Source organism: Ctenocephalides felis, unplaced genomic scaffold, assembly GCF_003426905.1.
Source record: "Ctenocephalides felis isolate EL2017-DRISC unplaced genomic scaffold, ASM342690v1 CF-g0.4_SCAFFOLD_01382, whole genome shotgun sequence".
NCBI classification, from domain to species: domain Eukaryota; kingdom Metazoa; phylum Arthropoda; class Insecta; order Siphonaptera; family Pulicidae; genus Ctenocephalides; species Ctenocephalides felis.
Genome location: NW_020537536.1, coordinates 1 through 19723, shown reverse-complemented (window position 1 = coordinate 19723; position 19723 = coordinate 1). Strand labels below are relative to the sequence as shown.

Here is a 19723-nt window from a genome sequence, read left to right as displayed (position 1 = left end):
TTACATACAAAAACACACCCACACACAAACAGAGGTACAGACACAATCACAAACACACACAATGATAAAACGTGATTCCTTCAAGATCGTAAATATTTAAAACAATTGTACAAATGTACAAAGATTTTTTGTATGTTTTAACAGTACCTGAAGAAGGTAACATCCACATTACCGAATTGTAGATATTACTTATAAATGACTTTTTTTTATAGGAAGCGTTTAGCTCAAAAATCATAATTAATATTAAATATTTCGAAATGCAATGCAATAATATTAAATATTTCGAAAAACTAACAATACACATATTGACATTTTTAAGCTGATTTAAAAAAAATATTAATTTTTTTTTTGCACATTTTTAACTTCCCGTAGGGCAAGTTATAGTAATCGCAAAAAAATCGAAAATGAAAATTTTTATATATCTTTGCGTTTCAGAGGTTTCTGAACATTTTGGCATACCTTAGAAAAAATGGATGTATGTGTGTGTGTGTGTGTGTGTGTATGTATGTATGTATGTGTGTGTATGTATGTGCGGATACAAATTTTCGTCGACGATTTCGGGAACACGGATGAAGCGATTTGAATAATTCAAAAAACATTCGATTCGTATTGATAAGGAGACGTGCTGATTAGTTTTTGGCAAAGGCAGGTCTATCCGTTCCGAAGATACGGGGCAAAAAGTGCCAAAAACGGTACCTCCGTTTTTAAGAGAACGGAGCGTCCGATTTGAATAATTCAAACAACATTTTACTTGTATTGACAAGATGTAGAATTGATCAAATTTTCATGAAGGCAGGTCTAGCGGTTTCGGAGATCTAATGAAAAAAGTAAAAAAAAATGCTATTAGGCGGTTAAAAATGATCATTAGACATACGCACATCAAATTATCAGATATTTTATAGAGATTTTAACAATAAGTATAAATTTTTTTCACATTTCTATGGGTTCCGTACCAATGCTTATGCGTTAGATGGCGGCGCGGCACTTGCGAGCTTTGACATTTCGTCTCTATGCAGTTCAAGCAGTGCGATTGCTTTGAAAAAAAGTTCAGAATTTCAAAAATATTGAAAAAATTTTTTTGTTTTCAAAAAAAAATTTTTTTCTCAAAATTTTTTTTTCAAATAAAATTTTTTTTTTCAAAAAAAAAATAATTTTTTGTCTAATTTATAATTTCTCAAAAATCTATTTTTTTAAGTAAAATTTTTCAAAATGTTAATCGTTTTAAAAAAAATAATAATTTTTGGTACGGGAAGTTCCAGCAATTTGCCTTAAGGCACGATGCCCTAATTGCCTTAAGACAGAATTCCACTTACAGCTAGTTTCATGTTTAATATCTATTATGCCGGACTGCACAGCAAATACATAGAATTTTCACAGTTTTTAGTACCAAGAACTAATCATAACATAGCGTTGCCATAACAATGCTATGTTATTATCTATTTTACCAAAAAAATGGTCCATAATGGGCCAAATAATGTAAAATGTCAATATATGTTTATTTTTACAAATACTAAAAAAAGTTCTTAATAATGTGATTTTTATTTAATTTTCAGCCGTCTGAACTACTATTCCGACATGGATGGCGAGCCAGATCCTTCTGTGGTTTTGGAGATGCTTGCAAGGCTGGGTCAAACTATCATGCGAACGCACGATCTTGAAAAGTAAGAACTATTTTTGTATATTTATCCATAATATTTAGTTATAAAATATAATTCATTTAATTTAACATACACTCACGTATCCATTCTTGGTGTAGGAAAAGTGAATATTCATTTATTTATTAATTTTAAATTCATTGACTACCACCAGTAACATAGTATTTTAATTCAGTAGAAACTATAATAACATATTTATTAAGGACAAATGCAACTAATTACGAAAACCATACTATATGAACAAAATGGCATAGGGGTAAAAGATACTGAGATACAAATTTTTTAGAAGACAGTTTAGAAATAAATCGTTTGTTCTCCCTTAGAACATCTACACATGTTTAATTTTTAAGCTTGTTTATTTTAGCTCGCTTGATTTTTGAGTGTGATTTGTTTTGACTTAATAGATTTATGAGTGAGATTGGTTTTAGCTTGCTAAATTATCAAATATTATAAATCAGATGATCAAATGCTGACTCCCTATTGGTTGGCACAAACAAATCCATCCACAAAAATAGTGCACTTTTTAACTTTTCCATGATGACATTTTTCAACTTGACAACTAGCATGCTAAACAGCAAAAAGTAACGAAACTAGTGGGGTGTATGGCATCGTGCTTTAAGGCAAATTGCTAAAACTTCCCGTACCGTAACAAAATGTTCGAGGAATATGGAATGTTTTCAAATAGATTTCTATAAATATTGAAACATTGTCTAATATTTATAAGAATTATATAAACTAAATTGCAAAGTTAAAATTATTTGTTTAAAGTATATGAAAACTTTAGTCAGAATTAAAAATAAAATCTTAATTATTTCCGACAAAAAAAAATTGAAAAAAAAATTTTGAAACAAATTTTTTTTTCCAAAACCAAATTTTTTTTAAAAACAAGCAGAAAGTTCTTTGAATCATTTAAATTGGACGCTTAGTTTCCTCAAAAACTGCCATTTTTGCATATTTAGCTCTGTATCTTCGAAATGGCTGGGCCTGTCTTTGCCATAAACTAATAACCACTTCTCCCAATCATTACTAATTGAATGTTTTTTAGATTATTTAAATGGGATGCTCCGTTTACTCAAAAACTCGATTTCTATTTTCTGCACTCTTTGCTCTTTATCTCCGTAACTGCTCCACGAATCGAATGTTTTTGAACCATTCAAACCGGTCGATCCGTGCGCCCGAAAACGTGACCAAACAATTGTATCCATACATACATACACACACACATCCATTTTTTCTGAGGTATTCCAAAATGTTCAGAAACCTTCAAAACGTCGAGAAATGCAAAAATGTTTAATTTCGATTTTTAGACGATCAATAACTTACCTACTTACCCTGCGGGAAGTTAACAAGCCTCGAGTGATTTGGACTTTGAACATGCGCTATTTTTGTGGATGGATTCGTTCGTTCGAATCAATAGGAAAGCAATATTTTGTCATGTGGTTTGTCCTATTAGAATATCTAGCAAGCTAAAACGAATCTCACTCAAGGCAAGCAAGCTTGCTGGAATCGTGTGATTTGAACAGCTTGAAAAACTATCATGAAATTTAACGCGACAAAATCAAGCATGCTATCCAACCCAGAAAACAAGCGTCGTATGAACAGGGCTTAACATAGCCTTGCCATAACATTGGTCAAATTTACGGCAGAATCGGCCCATAAATGTGTAAATTTCTAGGTAGCTTGTAAATGTTTTAATTTATAGCACAATTTACCTTGAATTTAATATAAAAAATGTATCTATTCTAAGACCTTGTTATTCTATTACCCTTGATTTCCTACGAATGTTGTGTTTCCAGTACCAAACGCGGACTAGATCTGGGCTTGAGCCGTGGCTATTCTGGTTCGCAGGCCGCCAAGCACTTGATGGGCTTGGCAGCCGCCAACTACGCCGGAGGTCCCGGCCGCAAGAAGAGGGAGCCCATGATGACCGAGTAAACCCTTCTTAGTGCTAGCTGCTAACGACAGCGCACCCGTCTTTGTATTGTTGGTTTCACATCAATATCATCGTTGCATTTATTAGTTTCTGTTAGCTCCAGGATTAGAGTTTAAAATGTATAAACAAATTGTGGATTTGTCAGTGTTATATTTTAAATAAAACCTAGCATTCCGCTTATTTTGAATTGAAAAATTCATAAAGGCGCATGCGGTTTCTGATACATATCCCTCCAACAAACTTATAGTACAACTGTGTGATATTTAAACAGAACTTTAAAGAGCTTGATTGTTGTCCTTGTGGAATCAAGCGATATTTATATAATATTCTTTATACCTATCTATATGCACTCAAAATACGTTGACAATCCACAACAACTAATTAATTTAACTCTTCTTGTCTATGCTACGCTTCCTTCTATGGTAAATTAAAATTTATTATTAACGCATAAATTTCAGCATGTGTGTACACCCAAAATAAAAAAAAAATAATTGTACGACAAAGTAACCAACGAATACTTATAGCGACTAATGCGATATATGTTTGTGCAAAAATACATTCTGAACAACTTATAAGTGAATATCAATTATAAATGTTGATATCATGTATATATAAATTTACAAACTAATACATATACGTATGTAAACATGTATGTGTTTATGTATGTATATGTATTACAAGTATAAAATTCTGTATTATTGAAATAGTCCAACTATTAATGTAGATGTGATACGTTTTAAGATTGTGAACCATTCAAATTTAAATCTAATAAAATGTAATCAAGAATAATATTTTTGTTCTTATTTCATATCATTTAAAAAACAAACTGTTTCAGATCAATTTAAAAAAAGTGTGCACAGCCTTTATTTGGCGTACTACGACATTATAATATTATAAATCTAATAATGGGACCAATTCTCGGATAGAATAAAAATGTTATAGTAATGCTATGTTACGGATCTATATTCGTATGATTTGTTCGTAACAAACTATCAAAAAGCTATGTATTTGCTGTGGCGATTTACACATAAAACCTAACTTCACGTAAGAGACATCAAAAAGATGCACTTATAATAAAATTGTTATTTGACGCTAATGCGTTTTATAGGTTAGGTTTTATGCGTAAAACGCCTGATCGCACAGCAAATGCTTAACTTTCTGACAGTTCGTTACTACGAACTCATACGAGTATAGACCCGTGACATAGCATTATCATAACCTTTCTATTTCATCCGAGATCTGGCCACAATATCTATAAATCGTTTTCGGGTTATATTTATGTTTGTTAAAAAAATACGAATATTTAAAATAATTTATTTATACTGTAATATATAATTATAATAAACCATTTTAAAATTAAATAACTAATATATAACAAATAGCTTTATAAATTTATCGCATCCAGAAAAATAGTATTCAAATTAAAACTATGGCAGGATTTCAAAAAAAATGATAAATGGACAGGACAAGTCTAATTAATAAAAAAATGTGTTAAAATACTCTAAGCGCATGCATTTAATTTGATTACTGAAAACGTCAGAAATTAAATTATAAATACTATCACGATAACAAATTTTAAATTTCATCATCTAATAACGAGTACAAGGAAAATTATTTATAGAAGCGTTGCAATTAAAATATCAAGAGCAGTGCAAACGTTTGAGTTTCAAATTTCACAGAGAATTTATGACTTATTTACAATTATTTAAGATGTTAAAGACTGCGATCATTTTTTCAGAATTTGTAATAAGATAAATATCAAATTCCAATAAGACTGTAAAAAAATAGCTTAAACAAATCAAGTTTGGTTAGGCTGATAAAGTCCTATTAAAGTTTTTTGTTAGGAAATAAGGTTAGATAGTATGTACTAATTTAGAAACATAAATTGCACTCACCTGGACACACCCTGCCGTGGATCGCCAGAAAGTTAAAAATATTAGTAACTGTTGTCGATTGTTAATAAACTCACAAAACAGGTAAGAGCAGGCATATTTGTCAGACTTGGCTATAAAAAATCTAGCATTAGTACAAACGTTTAAAAAATAAATTAAGTTAAGCGAGCGCCCATTATTTGCGATTTTAAAAATAAACTTTTTGTTATTTTAAATTTCTAATTAATTAATCGCCAAATAAAAAAAATAAATTTAAATTTAAAAAGTCTTTAAGTGTGATTAAAATATTAGCTTATTAATAATTCGGAAATATTGGGAGCTGCACGGCATTTTCAAGGTAAGTACACAAATAGGAGTAGATACAATGGATGGTCAAAGGAATGAGGGTGTTCTGTACCGAGGAATTTCTAAACTATATAAAACTTTTAATATTTGACGTCTACGCGTCCACTTTAAACGGCGATCCAGGAATATGATCATCTCCCCATTTTACAAACAAAATATATTCGCCACGTTCACGCACCAAATAACTGACTGTATATTGGTGTTTTCCTGTATGTTTAATAGATACTTCTTCGTTGAAACCTTTTGGACCATACACGGAAACTAGAAGAATGTTATTTCCTAAAAAGAAATATTTGATAAGTAATACAAACCAAATAAATAAACTAAAACAAATTAATTGTTCGAAAATAGTGACTAACCTGCTTCAGCTGCATTTAGTTGGAATTGATTTTGTTTGCCCATGTAGGCTTTCTTAAGGCCTATTCCCTTGCTAGTTACAAGACTGGCATCAGAGTTAAATACAGGCATATTTGGCAAAAGTTTTTTGCCTTCTTTTGATATTTTCTGGACTGTCTGCACTTTCACTGAAGAAGTTTCTTGGGCACCTAACTCAGCTAAATTCTCACCTGAAAATAATAAATACACAATCACATATTGGTCAAGATTTGACCAGGGGTTTTTCTATTTAAACCGGGATCCTTTGGGGTAGGGGGTATAAATGTATGAATATAAATACCTGTAACTTATAATAACTGAGAGCAAAAATAACAAAAGGAAAAGGTTGTAAAGTTTTTTTTTTTCTATTGTTACAATTAGGTTGTAAAGTGAAAATTAATATATATCATAAATTAAATAGTGGTTTTATACTCATATCTTATGGTGATGGAATATTTACAATTTGCAGTCCGTTTAACTTATTATAGTGATTCTCACCACATATACACCTTTATATGAAAATTAAGCTTAATATTATGTAAGGTATGCAAAGACTCGAAAACGACTGCACCGATTTGGCCGGTTTTAGTCTTGAAATATTCGTGGAAAATGTGAAAAATTATTTCAAAATGGCTTAGAAACTTTACATTTGAAATTTGACGAAAATCAACAAAGGGCGGAAAATGCGTAGTTTGAACTGATGAATGTGAATATGACCAGCTTATCTGTCAAATGTCAAGTGGTTTTGACAGATATGTTTAATTAAATTTAATCAATAAAATGTAATCGACAATAATATATTTTTGTTGTTATTTCATATTATTTGAAAAACTAACAGTTTCAGATCAATTTAAAAAAATGTTCAAAGTCTTTATTTGATGTACTGCGACATTATAATATTATAAATCTAATAATGGGACTAATTCTCAGATAAAATAAAAATGTTATAGTAATGCTATGTTTTGGGTCTATATTCGTACGATTTGTTAGTGCCGAACTGTCAAAAAGCTATGTATTTGCTATGCAATCAGGTGCTAAAAGATGCATTTATAATAAAATTGTTGTTTGACGTTTTGTAGGTTAGGTTTTATGCGCATAACGCCTGATCGCATAGCAAATACATAACTTTTTGACAATTTGTTACTACCAACTCATAGGTATATAGACCCGTAACATAGTATTACAATAACATTTCTATTTTATCCGAGATTTGGAATGATGAATATGAAGATGGATATGAAGGCCTGCTTATATGTCAAATGTCAAATGTCAAAGGGTATAGACAGATTAAGTTAGGATTATGTTCAATTAAATTTAATCAATAATTCAATTGTAGTAAATAGTTTTATTTGTACACAAAAACATTATTAAATGAATGTTATTAGAAATTCAAAATATCATACAAATGCTGTAAGGTGTTCTAATTCTGAGTTTCTTATAGCACGCTACTTATATTGCACAGGACACACACACCGCGTTATCAAAGAATTAAATAAATAGACATCTTAAACCAATTAATTAAAAAATTTAATTATTGAATTTTTATATGATTTTTTTCTATTCGTCTGCAATTTAAGTCTTACCTTCCACTTGAAGTTTGAAGGGCGATCCTATGATATGATACTGATTATATTTAACAGAAATGTAGTAATCTCCAGCAACCAGAGGCGTATAGCGAACTTTATATCCATCTTCGACCTCCGAACAATCGATGGCCGCTCTTCCAGGCCCGTCCAAAGTTACCCACAAAGTTCCAGCTGGCACATCGCAAGTATCCACCAAGAAATCTGATTTTTGTCCTGTTTTCGCATAATGAAGACCTTTGCCTGTAATAAAAAAAAACAAAACAATGAACAAAAGTGCATTATCTACTTTTGCATAATTTTTAAGCTTCAGGTGTACTAATGTTTTGTACACAAAAGGATATTATTAGTATTAAGCAATTGCCCTCGAGGTACATTGCGGAAGCATGACAAAACCGTAAGCGAAACTTTTTAATGTTTTCAAACTTTCAAACTTCATGTTTTCAAATTTTCAAACAACGTACTCATTATGATACGGAATAAGAGACTTTGGGAGTTTGAGACTATTTATATGAAGCACTGCAGATGAAAATAAAAGTGAGCTAGAATATTTATTTATTTATATTCAGACTCGTTATCAAGTCGTCATCAAAAATAAGATGATTACTCTAATACTAATGATTAATATTTCCATCATATATATTATTGAACGTAACTAATTAATGTATTCAATAATTAAAGTTTTTATATTATTTTCAAATCAATAAATTCCCCGTCAAGTTGTTATCTAGAAAATTTAGATTCCTTGTAGTAAATTTTATACTATTTTGCTATAGTTTCACCAAAATTTATTTTAGATTTTACGTACGTTTGTAAACTAACCTAATTTTGCAAAAAAAAGTGTTTTGACACTCTAAAAAGGCAAACAAAATCTAAACTTTTATTATTAATTAAGAATAATTATTATTCTTAAAATAATGTATTTTTAATAATCGTTCTATAACAGAGTGAGCAGATTATATCTTTTCGATCATATATTGATGATGGACATTTATTTTATGAATAGTTCCAAATTTTTTAAGCCAAAATTTTGCAACAGAATAAAAAATAAATATATGAAACATTTCAATTTGATTTGACAGTGAAAATAAATATTGTCTACTAAAAATCGTAAGGTTACGAAAATCTTAAGCCTAACAAGTGATTTTTTTATTCTCTATTTTTTACAACTGTCCAGTTACAGACATTTAGTAAATTTGGGAAATTTACAATTGTCAGCCGTAAAGGGGCATTGTATACTATATGGACATGTTGGAAAAACAACTATTGAGTTGTTAACATGTCCATACAGTAAACAATTGAATTCTACGAGTAAATTTTTAAAGAATTTTTATGATTATTTTATATATAATAAATATATATAAATACCAAATAAACGACTTTATTCAGTCATCCATGACATACGAGGTGTGTTCAAAAAGTACCCGGAATTACTAATAATTAAATTTCGCGGGTCTGGAGTGTCTGATTGTCAAAATTTTTTTTTTATTGTGTTGGTATACATGCCCCTAAAGTATGATGAAATTTTCAGCTATATTCACTGTTTACTTTGTCTGTGGTAGTCGCTAAGGTTCGACGTGTTTTTCTGAGCTCGGCGATTTTTACAATGGAAGAATTGAAAAGTCAAAGAATTTGTATTAAATTTTGCGTAAAAAATGAAATAAAGTGTTGCAAAGTGCAAAAATTCACGAGATATGGCTCCGTGTGACTTTTTCCTATTCCCAAAGCTGAAGAGACCCATGAAAGGACGGCGGTTTTCCTCGATTGAAGAAAATCGCTGAGAGTGCTCAAGGACATATCAAAAAGTGAATATCAAGGGTGCTTCGAAAATTGGAAAAAACGCTGGCATAAGTGTATTATATCTGGGGGGGACTACTTTGAAGGGGACCACATTAATGTAGACGAATAAATAAATATTTTTTTGAAAAAACAAAAATTCCGGGTACTTTTTGAACAGACCTCGTATTCTTAGGATTGAGAATGTGTTCAACAATAATGGGCAAAATTTATATTTGAAATGTGAATGAAGAATAAGATTGTCATATTTTTTTTAAGATGATGATTTAATTGTCGGTTATAATTGTCTTTTGCCAATTCTTCAGTGCCTGTGTTACTGTCTTCTAAATTTATTATTATTCATCCAAAAAATGCAAAATATAAATTCAGAAATGCATTTCGAATTTTCTGCACTTTCAACGTAAAATATTTAATTTTGAATTTGTTCAGATATACAAAATGAAATCACGAAATAATCAAATTTGTTTCACTCGGTCCTACAATAATAATACGTGAAACGTATCTCTATAATGGGCTATTTTCAGTAACTTTCGGGTAACATCAATTCGCCTCGCCCAATCACAACTTTTTGTAATTTTCATTTGTAAAAGGTGAGTAGAAAATCATACAAAAATTTTGGTTCCACAGCTTTTTAAGTTCTTGCGTTTAAGGGGGTATACTAGTGTAAAAATTAAAAAAAATCGTTTTTTTTGTATCATATTTTCAAAGTTAAACTATTTAAAAATATGTATACAAGAATTTTTTTTTAAATTTAAATTGTTTTTGGAGATACGAGATACAGATGTTTGACCATGGTAATCTTCTTATGTTTCCTTCCCATTGCAAAACTTTAAACGCGTTTTTCTCAAAACCGTTTTTATCAATTCGATGCCTACTGATTCCTAGAGTTCTGAACCGATTTACTTGAAATTTTCGGATAATCTTTTTTATAGAAGCTCAAAAAAGTGGTTAAAAAACAACCTGTTTTTTCAAACAGTCGCCATTTTGTCAAAAAAAAATCCATTGTATATACCATAGCGACAACATTCTAGATTAGTAATCCGTTTTTTTGTGGATTACTAGGAGGGCTACAATCGTAGGCATGATCACGTATCAAGTTTTTTGGGTCCCTGACTTCAGCAACTGCTAGTTTTCAAAATTAATAACTTTTTTTTGTTTTGATAAATAAATTATAGAAAAAATGCTAGTGCCTCTTTTTAACATGACCTAAAATTCATGTCTCTACACTAGAATACCATCTTAATAAATAAACTGACAATGAATGATGATAATAGCATATATCATTTGACTCCACCACCTAATTCTCATTTTTATGTTCACTCACCGCTAGCCGAAATTGCAGCAGGGTCTACGTCCTCATTGCCCACTTTCAGAAGATAAGGTGATCCTGGAATATGAATTCCGTTGAATTTGACCATAATATTATGAATGCCGGTCTCACGGGGAAACAGACGCACCGAGTACTGCTCCTCGTCGACTAATTGGGTGAAACAGTCGTATTCCTTTCCAGACGGAGCAAGGAGCTGTAAGTAACAATGTAGTGTGACAAGAGGAACATAAGAATAGCATTATTTACATAATAAGGACATGTTTGAATTTTGAACTTTAGTTCTGGAGTTTAATTTATAACTAAAGTTATAATATATACCGTTCTTTGTGGTGCAATTAGTTTGCATCAGTCGGTTGCAACGTAGGTACAGACCATGTTGAACTTATGAGTAATTTAGTATAATTAAGTCGTATTAAATAAAACGATTATTAATTATATGACTAATTATGAGTACATTCAATTATCAATGCATTTCAAATTTCATTACATAAGTTTCAAAAAAAATTATTTCCTAAACTGTTAAGACGAATGTTTGATCCACGTGATGTTATTAACCCCTTGAATGGAAATCTTGATTGTCATTTATAAAAATAATTACGATCATCGGAATTTCATTAATTTTTGAAATCTTTTCCGATATTCTAGATATACTCTATATATCTATATTTCAATAAAGCAATGCATTGTTATATGCAGTACAGCGTTGAGAATTTTTCTCATTTTCTTTTGATCGAGTAGTTGTAAATAGTTCTATTGTAAAGAATCCAAATTCTATGTTCTTTGAGAGTCTTATATAGTATATGATGAATGTGGCATCAACCACAACACTTTGCTTAATGAATTCAGCAAATGAAATCTTGCCACATGTTGTTTTATAAATAGTATTTTGTTCCTATATAAACTTTGTGATAATGCTATAGACTGCCTTCAAATTTTTAACCAACTATTATTTAACGTTCCTGGATTATCTTCACAAACACAATAATTTTTTTAATTATCCTATTTCTAAATTAATTTTCTGTTAAATTTCCCTATTATACTAATGTCCTCTAACTTTAACTCAATAATAATATTGATATTCACAACACTTGTCTAAGCCAAATATTCTCCATCTCCTCCACTTAATCTTTATATTTCTCCCTGAATATGTTTTAGTATATGATTTTATTTTATGTTAGTTCATGAAATTGATACATTATATGTTATACTATTTTGTATTATATCTGTAGCAACTATATTATCTTATTTTTAGTATTTTTAAAAGCTCTTGGAACTATTCTGTGGGCTATGTATAAAAGACATAAATAAAATGAAAAAATGAATAATGGACAACGCAAATGTTCCATAATTGTATCGCTACAATTCGGAAATTTACTAAATCTGAATACTGTAAAAATCTTATTATTTACTTACAATTCTTGGTTAAATTTACATATACCGGTACATTCATGTAACTTGCCGCAGTTCAGCCACTAATTTGTAATTAATTTTAATTAATAATGATTTTTAATTAATTTGTTAATTTAATTTGTTTTTTAAATTATAAAATATAAAAATTAATATACATTTAAAATACTCCAATTAATTTGATGTTATCAATTGTAATTTTAAAATATACTGATTAATGTAACAAAAACTAATGCGTTAAAACTAAGGTGACCATACGTCTCGGATTGTCTGGGATAGTCCCGATTTTCCACCTTGCATCCCGTTTTTTTCTAAAAGCAATATTTGTCCCGGTTTTAAGTGTTTTGTCCCGGAATTTAAAAATAGTTTGATTGCCGATATTTTTTTAAAATATATTTAAACTAGAAAATTGGAACCGAAACAATGTGCATATAAGTTTTTAGCTCACCAACACCCCCTCCCCCCCGCTCTCACACACATTCTAGTTCGTCCCGGATTTCATGCAAAAAAATATGGTCACCTTAGCTAAAACTAATACAGATATAAAGTATTATATAAATTAGCTAATCATGTCGTTCGTTTGTTAGTTATACCTAATAGATATCAATTGATTAAGCCTACAAAAAAATTGTAGTAGGAATAGTAGCTTTAAACACATTTATATCAATTATATAAATTAATTCAAAATTCATTGCACATGTGACCATAAAGTTTAATATAAATAATAAAGTTTAGTATACGTAATTCATCAATTAAAATTTTCGCAAATGCGACAATTAAATTAAGCAAAAGCTGGCGTCTTTTAGATATAAAGCGGAGAAGTCAAAATAATATCGTGAACATTTCGCACCCTCGCGTTCAATTGTTCATAAGAAACTTTGGTTGGAGTGCGGACTATCTTAAAGTAAATATTAGGAGCTAAAACTTTCAGAATTTTTTTTTTGGTCAATTTGGAAGCTTTTGAGCCTCTGGTAGCAAAAATATCCATATTAAGAACCACCTTAATTTTTATGTATAAATTACAATATTAAACCGATGTGGTAACTGTTGGTTTTAGATGCTATATTAGAAATAATTAATGTGAGTAGAAAAAAGTTACTGTAGTATGAATAGTAGCTTTAAACACATTAATATCAATTATATAAATTAATTCAAAATTCATTGCACATGTGACCATAAGGTTTAGTATACATAATCCATCAATTAAAATTTTCGCAAATGCGACAATTAAATTAAGCAAAAGCTGGCGTCTCTTAGATATAAAGCGGAGAAGTCAAAATAATATCGTGAACTTTTCGTACCCTCGCGTCCAATTGTCCTTTCGTGGTGCCGTTGCGCCGAATAATAAATTGAGCCGGTTTATCAGTCGGAACGATGCCTTTGGGGAACTGTGCAATCTCGAGCTTCTGTGCATCTCCTCCAGTGGGGTACACTATCACGTTGTACGGGGCATCCGGTATGTACTGATCGTTGAACTTGATACCGATTCGGTATTCACCTGTGGATTTATAAAATGCGCATATGTTAACTCTAAGTCTAGACGCCCTTCACTAGGTCATTGCGTTGTGGAAATGGTCAGTTGCAACGTGCATGTCAGATAAGCCAATTCTTGGACAAATTAGAAATATTATGGCAATTCTATGTTACGGTTTTATATTTGCATGAGTTGGTAGTCACATACTGTCAGAAAGTCAAAAAGCCATGTATTAGCGATCAGGCGTTTTTCACATAAAACCTAACCTCTAAAACACACAAATGACAAATAACAAATGACAAATGTCAAATAACAATTTTATGAACTCCCCGTAGGGTAAGTTATAGTAATCGCAAAAAATCGAAAATGAAAAAAATTGCATATCTTTACGTTTTAAGATCTTCTGAACATTTTGGCATACCTTAGAAAAAATGGATGTATGTGTGTGTGCGGCACATGGCGTTGTGCTTTAAGGCAAATTGCTGGAACTTCCCGTACCAAAAAGATTATTTTTTTAAAAACGATTAACATCTTTGAAAAAAATTTACTTCGGAAAAATCAGATTTTTGAGAAACTATAAATTTGACAGAAAATTACTTTTTTTTAAAAAAAAATTTTTTTTTCTTGAAAACAAAACATTTTGACATATTTTGGAAATTCTGAACTTTTTTCAAAGCAATCGTACTGCTTTAACTGCATAGAGGCGAAATGTCAAAGCGCGTAAGTGCCGCGCCGCCGTCTAACGGATAAGCATTGGTACCGAACCCATAGAAATGTAAAAAAATATGCTTATTGTTAAAATCTCTATAAAATATCTGATAATTTGATGTGCATATGTCAAAAGATCATTTTTGACCGCCAAATGGCATTTTTTTAACTTTTTTCATTAGATCTCCGAAACCGCTAGATCTGCCTTCATGAAAATTTGATCAATTCTTCATCTTGTCAATACAAGTAAAATAATTTTTGAATTATTAAAATCGGACGCTCCGTTCTCTTAAAAACTGAGTTACCATTCTTGGCACTTTTTGCCCCGTATCTTCGGAACGGATAGACCTGCCTTTACCAAAAACTAATCATCACGTCTCCTTATCAATACGAATCGAATGTTTTTTGAATTATTCAAATCGGTTGATCGGTGTTCCCGAAATCGTCGATAAAAATTTATATTCGCACACACATACACACACGCACACACACACATACACACACACATTCATCCATTTTTTGTAAGGTATGCCAAAATATTATAAAACCTTTGAAACGTAAAGATATATAAAAATTTTCATTTTTGATTGTTTTGCGATTACTATAACTTGCCCTACGAGAAGTTAAAAAGTTCAAAATATTTTAAATGTTTTCAAAAATTTTAAAAGTCTCAAAAATCTATTTGTTTTAGAGTTCTAAAAAAAAATTGAATCTTTTTTAAAAATTCTAATTTTTGGTACTGAAAGTTCCAGCAATTTGCATTAAGGCACGATGCCATATATCACTAGTCTTATTTTTCTCTTGGATAACACATGCCCAAAATTAGGTTTTAGGGGTAAAACGTCTGATCGCACCAAAATCACATATATTTTTGAAAATTTGTGACTACCAACTCATACGAATAAAGACGGTAACATTTCTGGTTTGAAGAGAATTTGCCCCTAAAAATATTCATAAAGCAATGTTGAAATTGAATTGTAAAAAAATCGTTTTAAGAAATCAAGAAAACAAAGGTATAAATAATATATGATAAAGAAAAACACACTTTCTACTTCGTAAAAACCAAAAATATATAAAACTTGCAACTTTTATGCAGTTTATCTACATAAAAAAGTTATAACATTTATATTTAAAATGTGGTATATCAAATCAATGTATGTAAACTAATGGGCCAATTCTCGAAAAAATATCTTACAGTAAGATCCCACTTATTTCGTTCAACATGTTACTGTAAGAGTGATAGCTATTCTTGGTGACCTGTTTTATTCCATATCGAACTAAATAAATAACATTCAGCAATTCTCAATAATAGATACTAAAGCGTTGCACTTATAAATAAAATATGCGTGAAGTCGAAATAATGTTATTTTGGCATTTGTGCTATTTGAAGGTTTGTTCACAGTTTGTGATTGGATCATAAATTTAAATATACGCTCGTTAAACACCATAGGTAACGTTTATATTGAGACCGATATATTGAGTGCCGATATGAAGCAAAATGATTTGTCAATATAAAATAGGTGTAACGAATACCAAACATACATTACACATTTAATTTAAAGTTACAGAAAAGTAATAACATAATATATAGGGTGGCCCATTTAAAAATTGGAAATTATCGATAGCAACTTGCCTGCAGGCCACACCGTGCGGAATTCGAAGTTGCGATATATGGAAAAAACTAAGAATTTTGAGACCTTTCTAACGATGTGTAATTCTTTATATGTTTTCTTTACAGAAATATCTAAACCGTAAGATCACTAGATCACTAGGACCACTAGATGGACCACCCGTTAGTCATGCTATCCTTGAATAGACCCATTAGTCAACAATTCATATGAGAAGATGTAGATATAGACTAAAGAATATACTAAAATTTCTAAAAAATGAAATAAAGAGGAAATCTTTTAGTTTAGAATTTGAGATTAATATATATGCATCAATATGCAATTTATATACATAAAAAAGCACAAATATATCAACCGTTTATAATAAAAGTTCTTTTATAAACATTTGCAAAAATGTCAATAACATTAAGAACATATTCTTATAAATAATAAATTACTAATTATAACATCTACTAGTATAACAGAAGTAGATATTATTATTTCTTACCCGGTTCAGTAACAGTGTACAAGAAGTGACAAGAGCCATCTTTACGATCTTTGAAGTCGATGACCGCCTTGGATGGTCCCTCAACGGCCACTGCGAGAGCACCCCCTCCAGCCTCGCGCGTCCACACATTTACTTCGGCTGGGTGGCCCTGTTCTCCGCGTTGGAGACCCGCACCTCCTGCTTTCACAAGGTGAGCACCGGAGTCTGTCAACGGACCCACCGTGTATGGGAATGGTGATCCTAAAAAAATAAAAACTATGAATCTAAATTCAATTCAAATAAAATTCAACTAGTGGCGTGTGGCCGTACCAAAAATTAAATAAATGAAAATTTGCATTTTCGTTTTTTTTGCGATTACTATAACTTACTTTACGGAAAGTTAATAAGAAGCTATTAAAGACTTTATAACAATCTTATAAAAAAACTAGCACAAATGTAATAAGAATCCAATGAGGATGTAATGTGTTTAAGCGGCACAACTAGTGTAACCGCCTAAAAAAGGTGATTTTTGGAAATTTATATTAGAAAAACTACTTTATCAATTATTTCAAAATTTTAGGAACATATTTATACATGTTTCAAGAAAACATAGTAAAATTTTTGAAGAAAAAAATTAAATATTTCTTAAGTTATCGTCGATCTCCAACGGCGCGACAAAAAAAGGCCCTTCACTGCTGCAGTGATTCCGGCCTTCTACGTGGATGAAATTAAAAAAAAAAATTCACGTTAAACTAGATAATATTGTCTGTAAAATGAACTACTATAAAGAAAAAAAAATCAAAAATTGACAAAATGACGGCGTTTTTTTTAAAAAAAGTGGAATTTTACTCAAAATTTTGGTTGTTTTTGGGCTGCCAAAATTCGATTTTTGATCCGATCAAAAAATCGATAGTTCATTTTACGGAGAACTATATATAGAACATGTAAAAAAAAATTCGATAGTGTTCGGATCATTTGTTTTTGAGTAATCGCTGCAGCAAATTCGGAAAATGCTGTTTCGAGAAAAACGCGTTTGAAGATAAAATGATCGTTATACTATATACTATATATATACTCCTTAAATGGCTATAACTCAAAGAATATTTAAGACATCGATATAAAATTTGGGTATGTTATTTTAAAGGTATAACCTATCGAAATATGGAAAAATTGAAAATTCGATTTTTTGAAAATTTCACACTAGCTGTGCCCTTTTAATATGTATACGATTCATTGACAAGAATATTATAGGTATCATATAATAACCGAATAGGATTTTTGGTAAGAATCTGATGAGAACTTTATATATTCTTATTCAAAATTTATGAGAATCTTCTTAGATTCTAGCCGGGATATTAGAAGACCGAAATCTTATCAGATTTAACCACAATAATTTTACATGTTTCTTCCCGGAATCTTGTTGTGTTCTTATAAAAATCATATTGTATTCTAACTTGATTCTTATTAGATTGTAGGAATATTCTTATGCAGGGTCGTCCATTAATCATATGATCGATTTTTTTAAGAATTTTTGGACTCTCCCTCTCCTTTGGTGATTCGTGGTGATATTCAAAATTACCCCCCCTCCAAACATCACGTGTAAATTTAGTTACGAGAAAAAATTGTAAAATTTTCGATTGTTTTTGAAAATCACATCCCGGAACCGTAGGAAATTATTCCTTTTCTTATTAAAAAAAAAATTGCGTCACTCAAGAGTTATAGAAAATAAATAAACCTAGTAAATCTATAATTCATACAATATGTATTTTAACAAATGTGTTAAGTAAACTTTAGTCTCAAAAGTTTGTACGCGTAATACTACAGATACATAAAACATCATTATTATTGGAGGGTTTCCTAAGTTAAACATTTACTTATTGTAATTGTATTACTTAGTTAATTTGTGCGGCCTTACCTGAGATATGAATGTCTTTATGCTTGACTGATATAATATACAATGCTTGTTTTTGGGGTACAAAGTTAACGGCGTATACCCCATCTTCCTCTTCAGTAACTTCGGCATCTTCGGCAACCCCGTCCTGTTCCTTAACCGTAGCAGCAAGATCAAAGGTACTAATACCTAAATAAAATAATAAGATAATAAACAAAGTTGAATTAAAACCTAATTTGATATTTATTATTCTACTCATTTATAAAACTTATAAAAATAATTTTATTATCACTTCGCATTGAAACAATTCAGAAATATATGATCACTTTGAAATATTTAATTTTAATCCAGACAATATAGTCAAATTATTTTTTCAACTAATGTTGTTAACATAGGAGCTGTTAAATACGTATTTTCACCCAGGTATGCTCGTTATTTCAAGCTACGATTGAGGCTAGAAACGAATTTGGTTTAGAAAAGAGTCACGCCTAATCTAATTTATCATCGCGATTGAGAGGGACTCGAAACGTTCTCCGCGGATGAAGTAATGTTGCGGTCGCATATGAGCAGTTATAAATTTCGGCAAATTACACATTCCGTCCAGAAATAAATGCTCGCCACGCATATCGTGGATTTTTTATAGCAGGAGCAATATTTTATATTATGTGGCACCTGACATTTTGAAGGTCAGTTTGCAGGGTTGGCCAGGATCTGCTGCTCGCACAGGTTCGCGGTGCTTTTGCATCTTCTCACGCTGTCTGTTTGAACCATCGCCGCTCACCTGAAAATAATAAGATTTATATGTTTTTTTCTACATTTATGGAATACTAAAAGAAACATGTGTTTCAACTAATTATATGTATTAGAACATGTTTCTTTTATAATTATTAAATATCTTTTCTACTAACCTTTACAGCAAACGGAGATCCAGTAACATGGTGATCAGCGTACTTCAAATTCAACACATAGTAACCGGGTTCAGTTGGTTTATAAGAAAGACGCACCGTTCCATCAGGTTGATCATTACACTGGATCAACACTTTGCTTGGGCCTTCAATAGACAAGGCAAGTCCTCCATATCCCGCATTTCGAGTATCAACTGTGAAAATATTATCCGCATGAGTTTTTCCCTGATTCAACCCTGGTCCGCTGCACAAAACTTTTGTAGCATCTCCTACTTCGTGAGGTAGAATAACAATCTTGAATGGGGAATAACAATCTTGAATGGGGAATTAGTAA

At 30.8% G+C, this 19723-nt stretch overlaps 2 protein-coding genes across 2 annotated transcripts; one reads left to right on the top strand and one right to left on the bottom strand.

Moving 5' to 3' along the window:
- Nucleotides 1-1462: 1462 nt before the first annotated feature.
- On the top strand, nt 1463-3590 carry LOC113369499 (diuretic hormone class 2-like). Its single transcript, XM_026610220.1, has 3 exons — nt 1463-1476; nt 1554-1661; nt 3452-3590. Exons 1-3 carry the CDS (start codon nt 1463-1465, stop codon nt 3588-3590), a joined length of 261 nt encoding a protein of 86 aa, XP_026466005.1.
- Nucleotides 3591-5900: 2310 nt separating this feature from the next.
- LOC113369500 (filamin-A-like) lies at nt 5901-19716 on the bottom strand (the record flags this gene model as incomplete). Its single annotated transcript, XM_026610221.1, has 9 exons — nt 5901-6104; nt 6185-6391; nt 7784-8026; nt 10905-11103; nt 13619-13815; nt 16615-16854; nt 18509-18673; nt 19157-19265; nt 19393-19716. Coding segments are annotated over 9 exons (1869 nt in total), but the record flags the coding sequence as incomplete, so codon positions are not given.
- Nucleotides 19717-19723: the final 7 nt, after the last annotated feature.

Coding starts and splice junctions, on each gene's coding strand:
- LOC113369499 (XM_026610220.1), top strand. Junction 1,662..3,451: donor CGAACGCACGATCTTGAAAA/GTAAGAACTATT, acceptor TTGTGTTTCCAG/TACCAAACGCGGACTAGATC.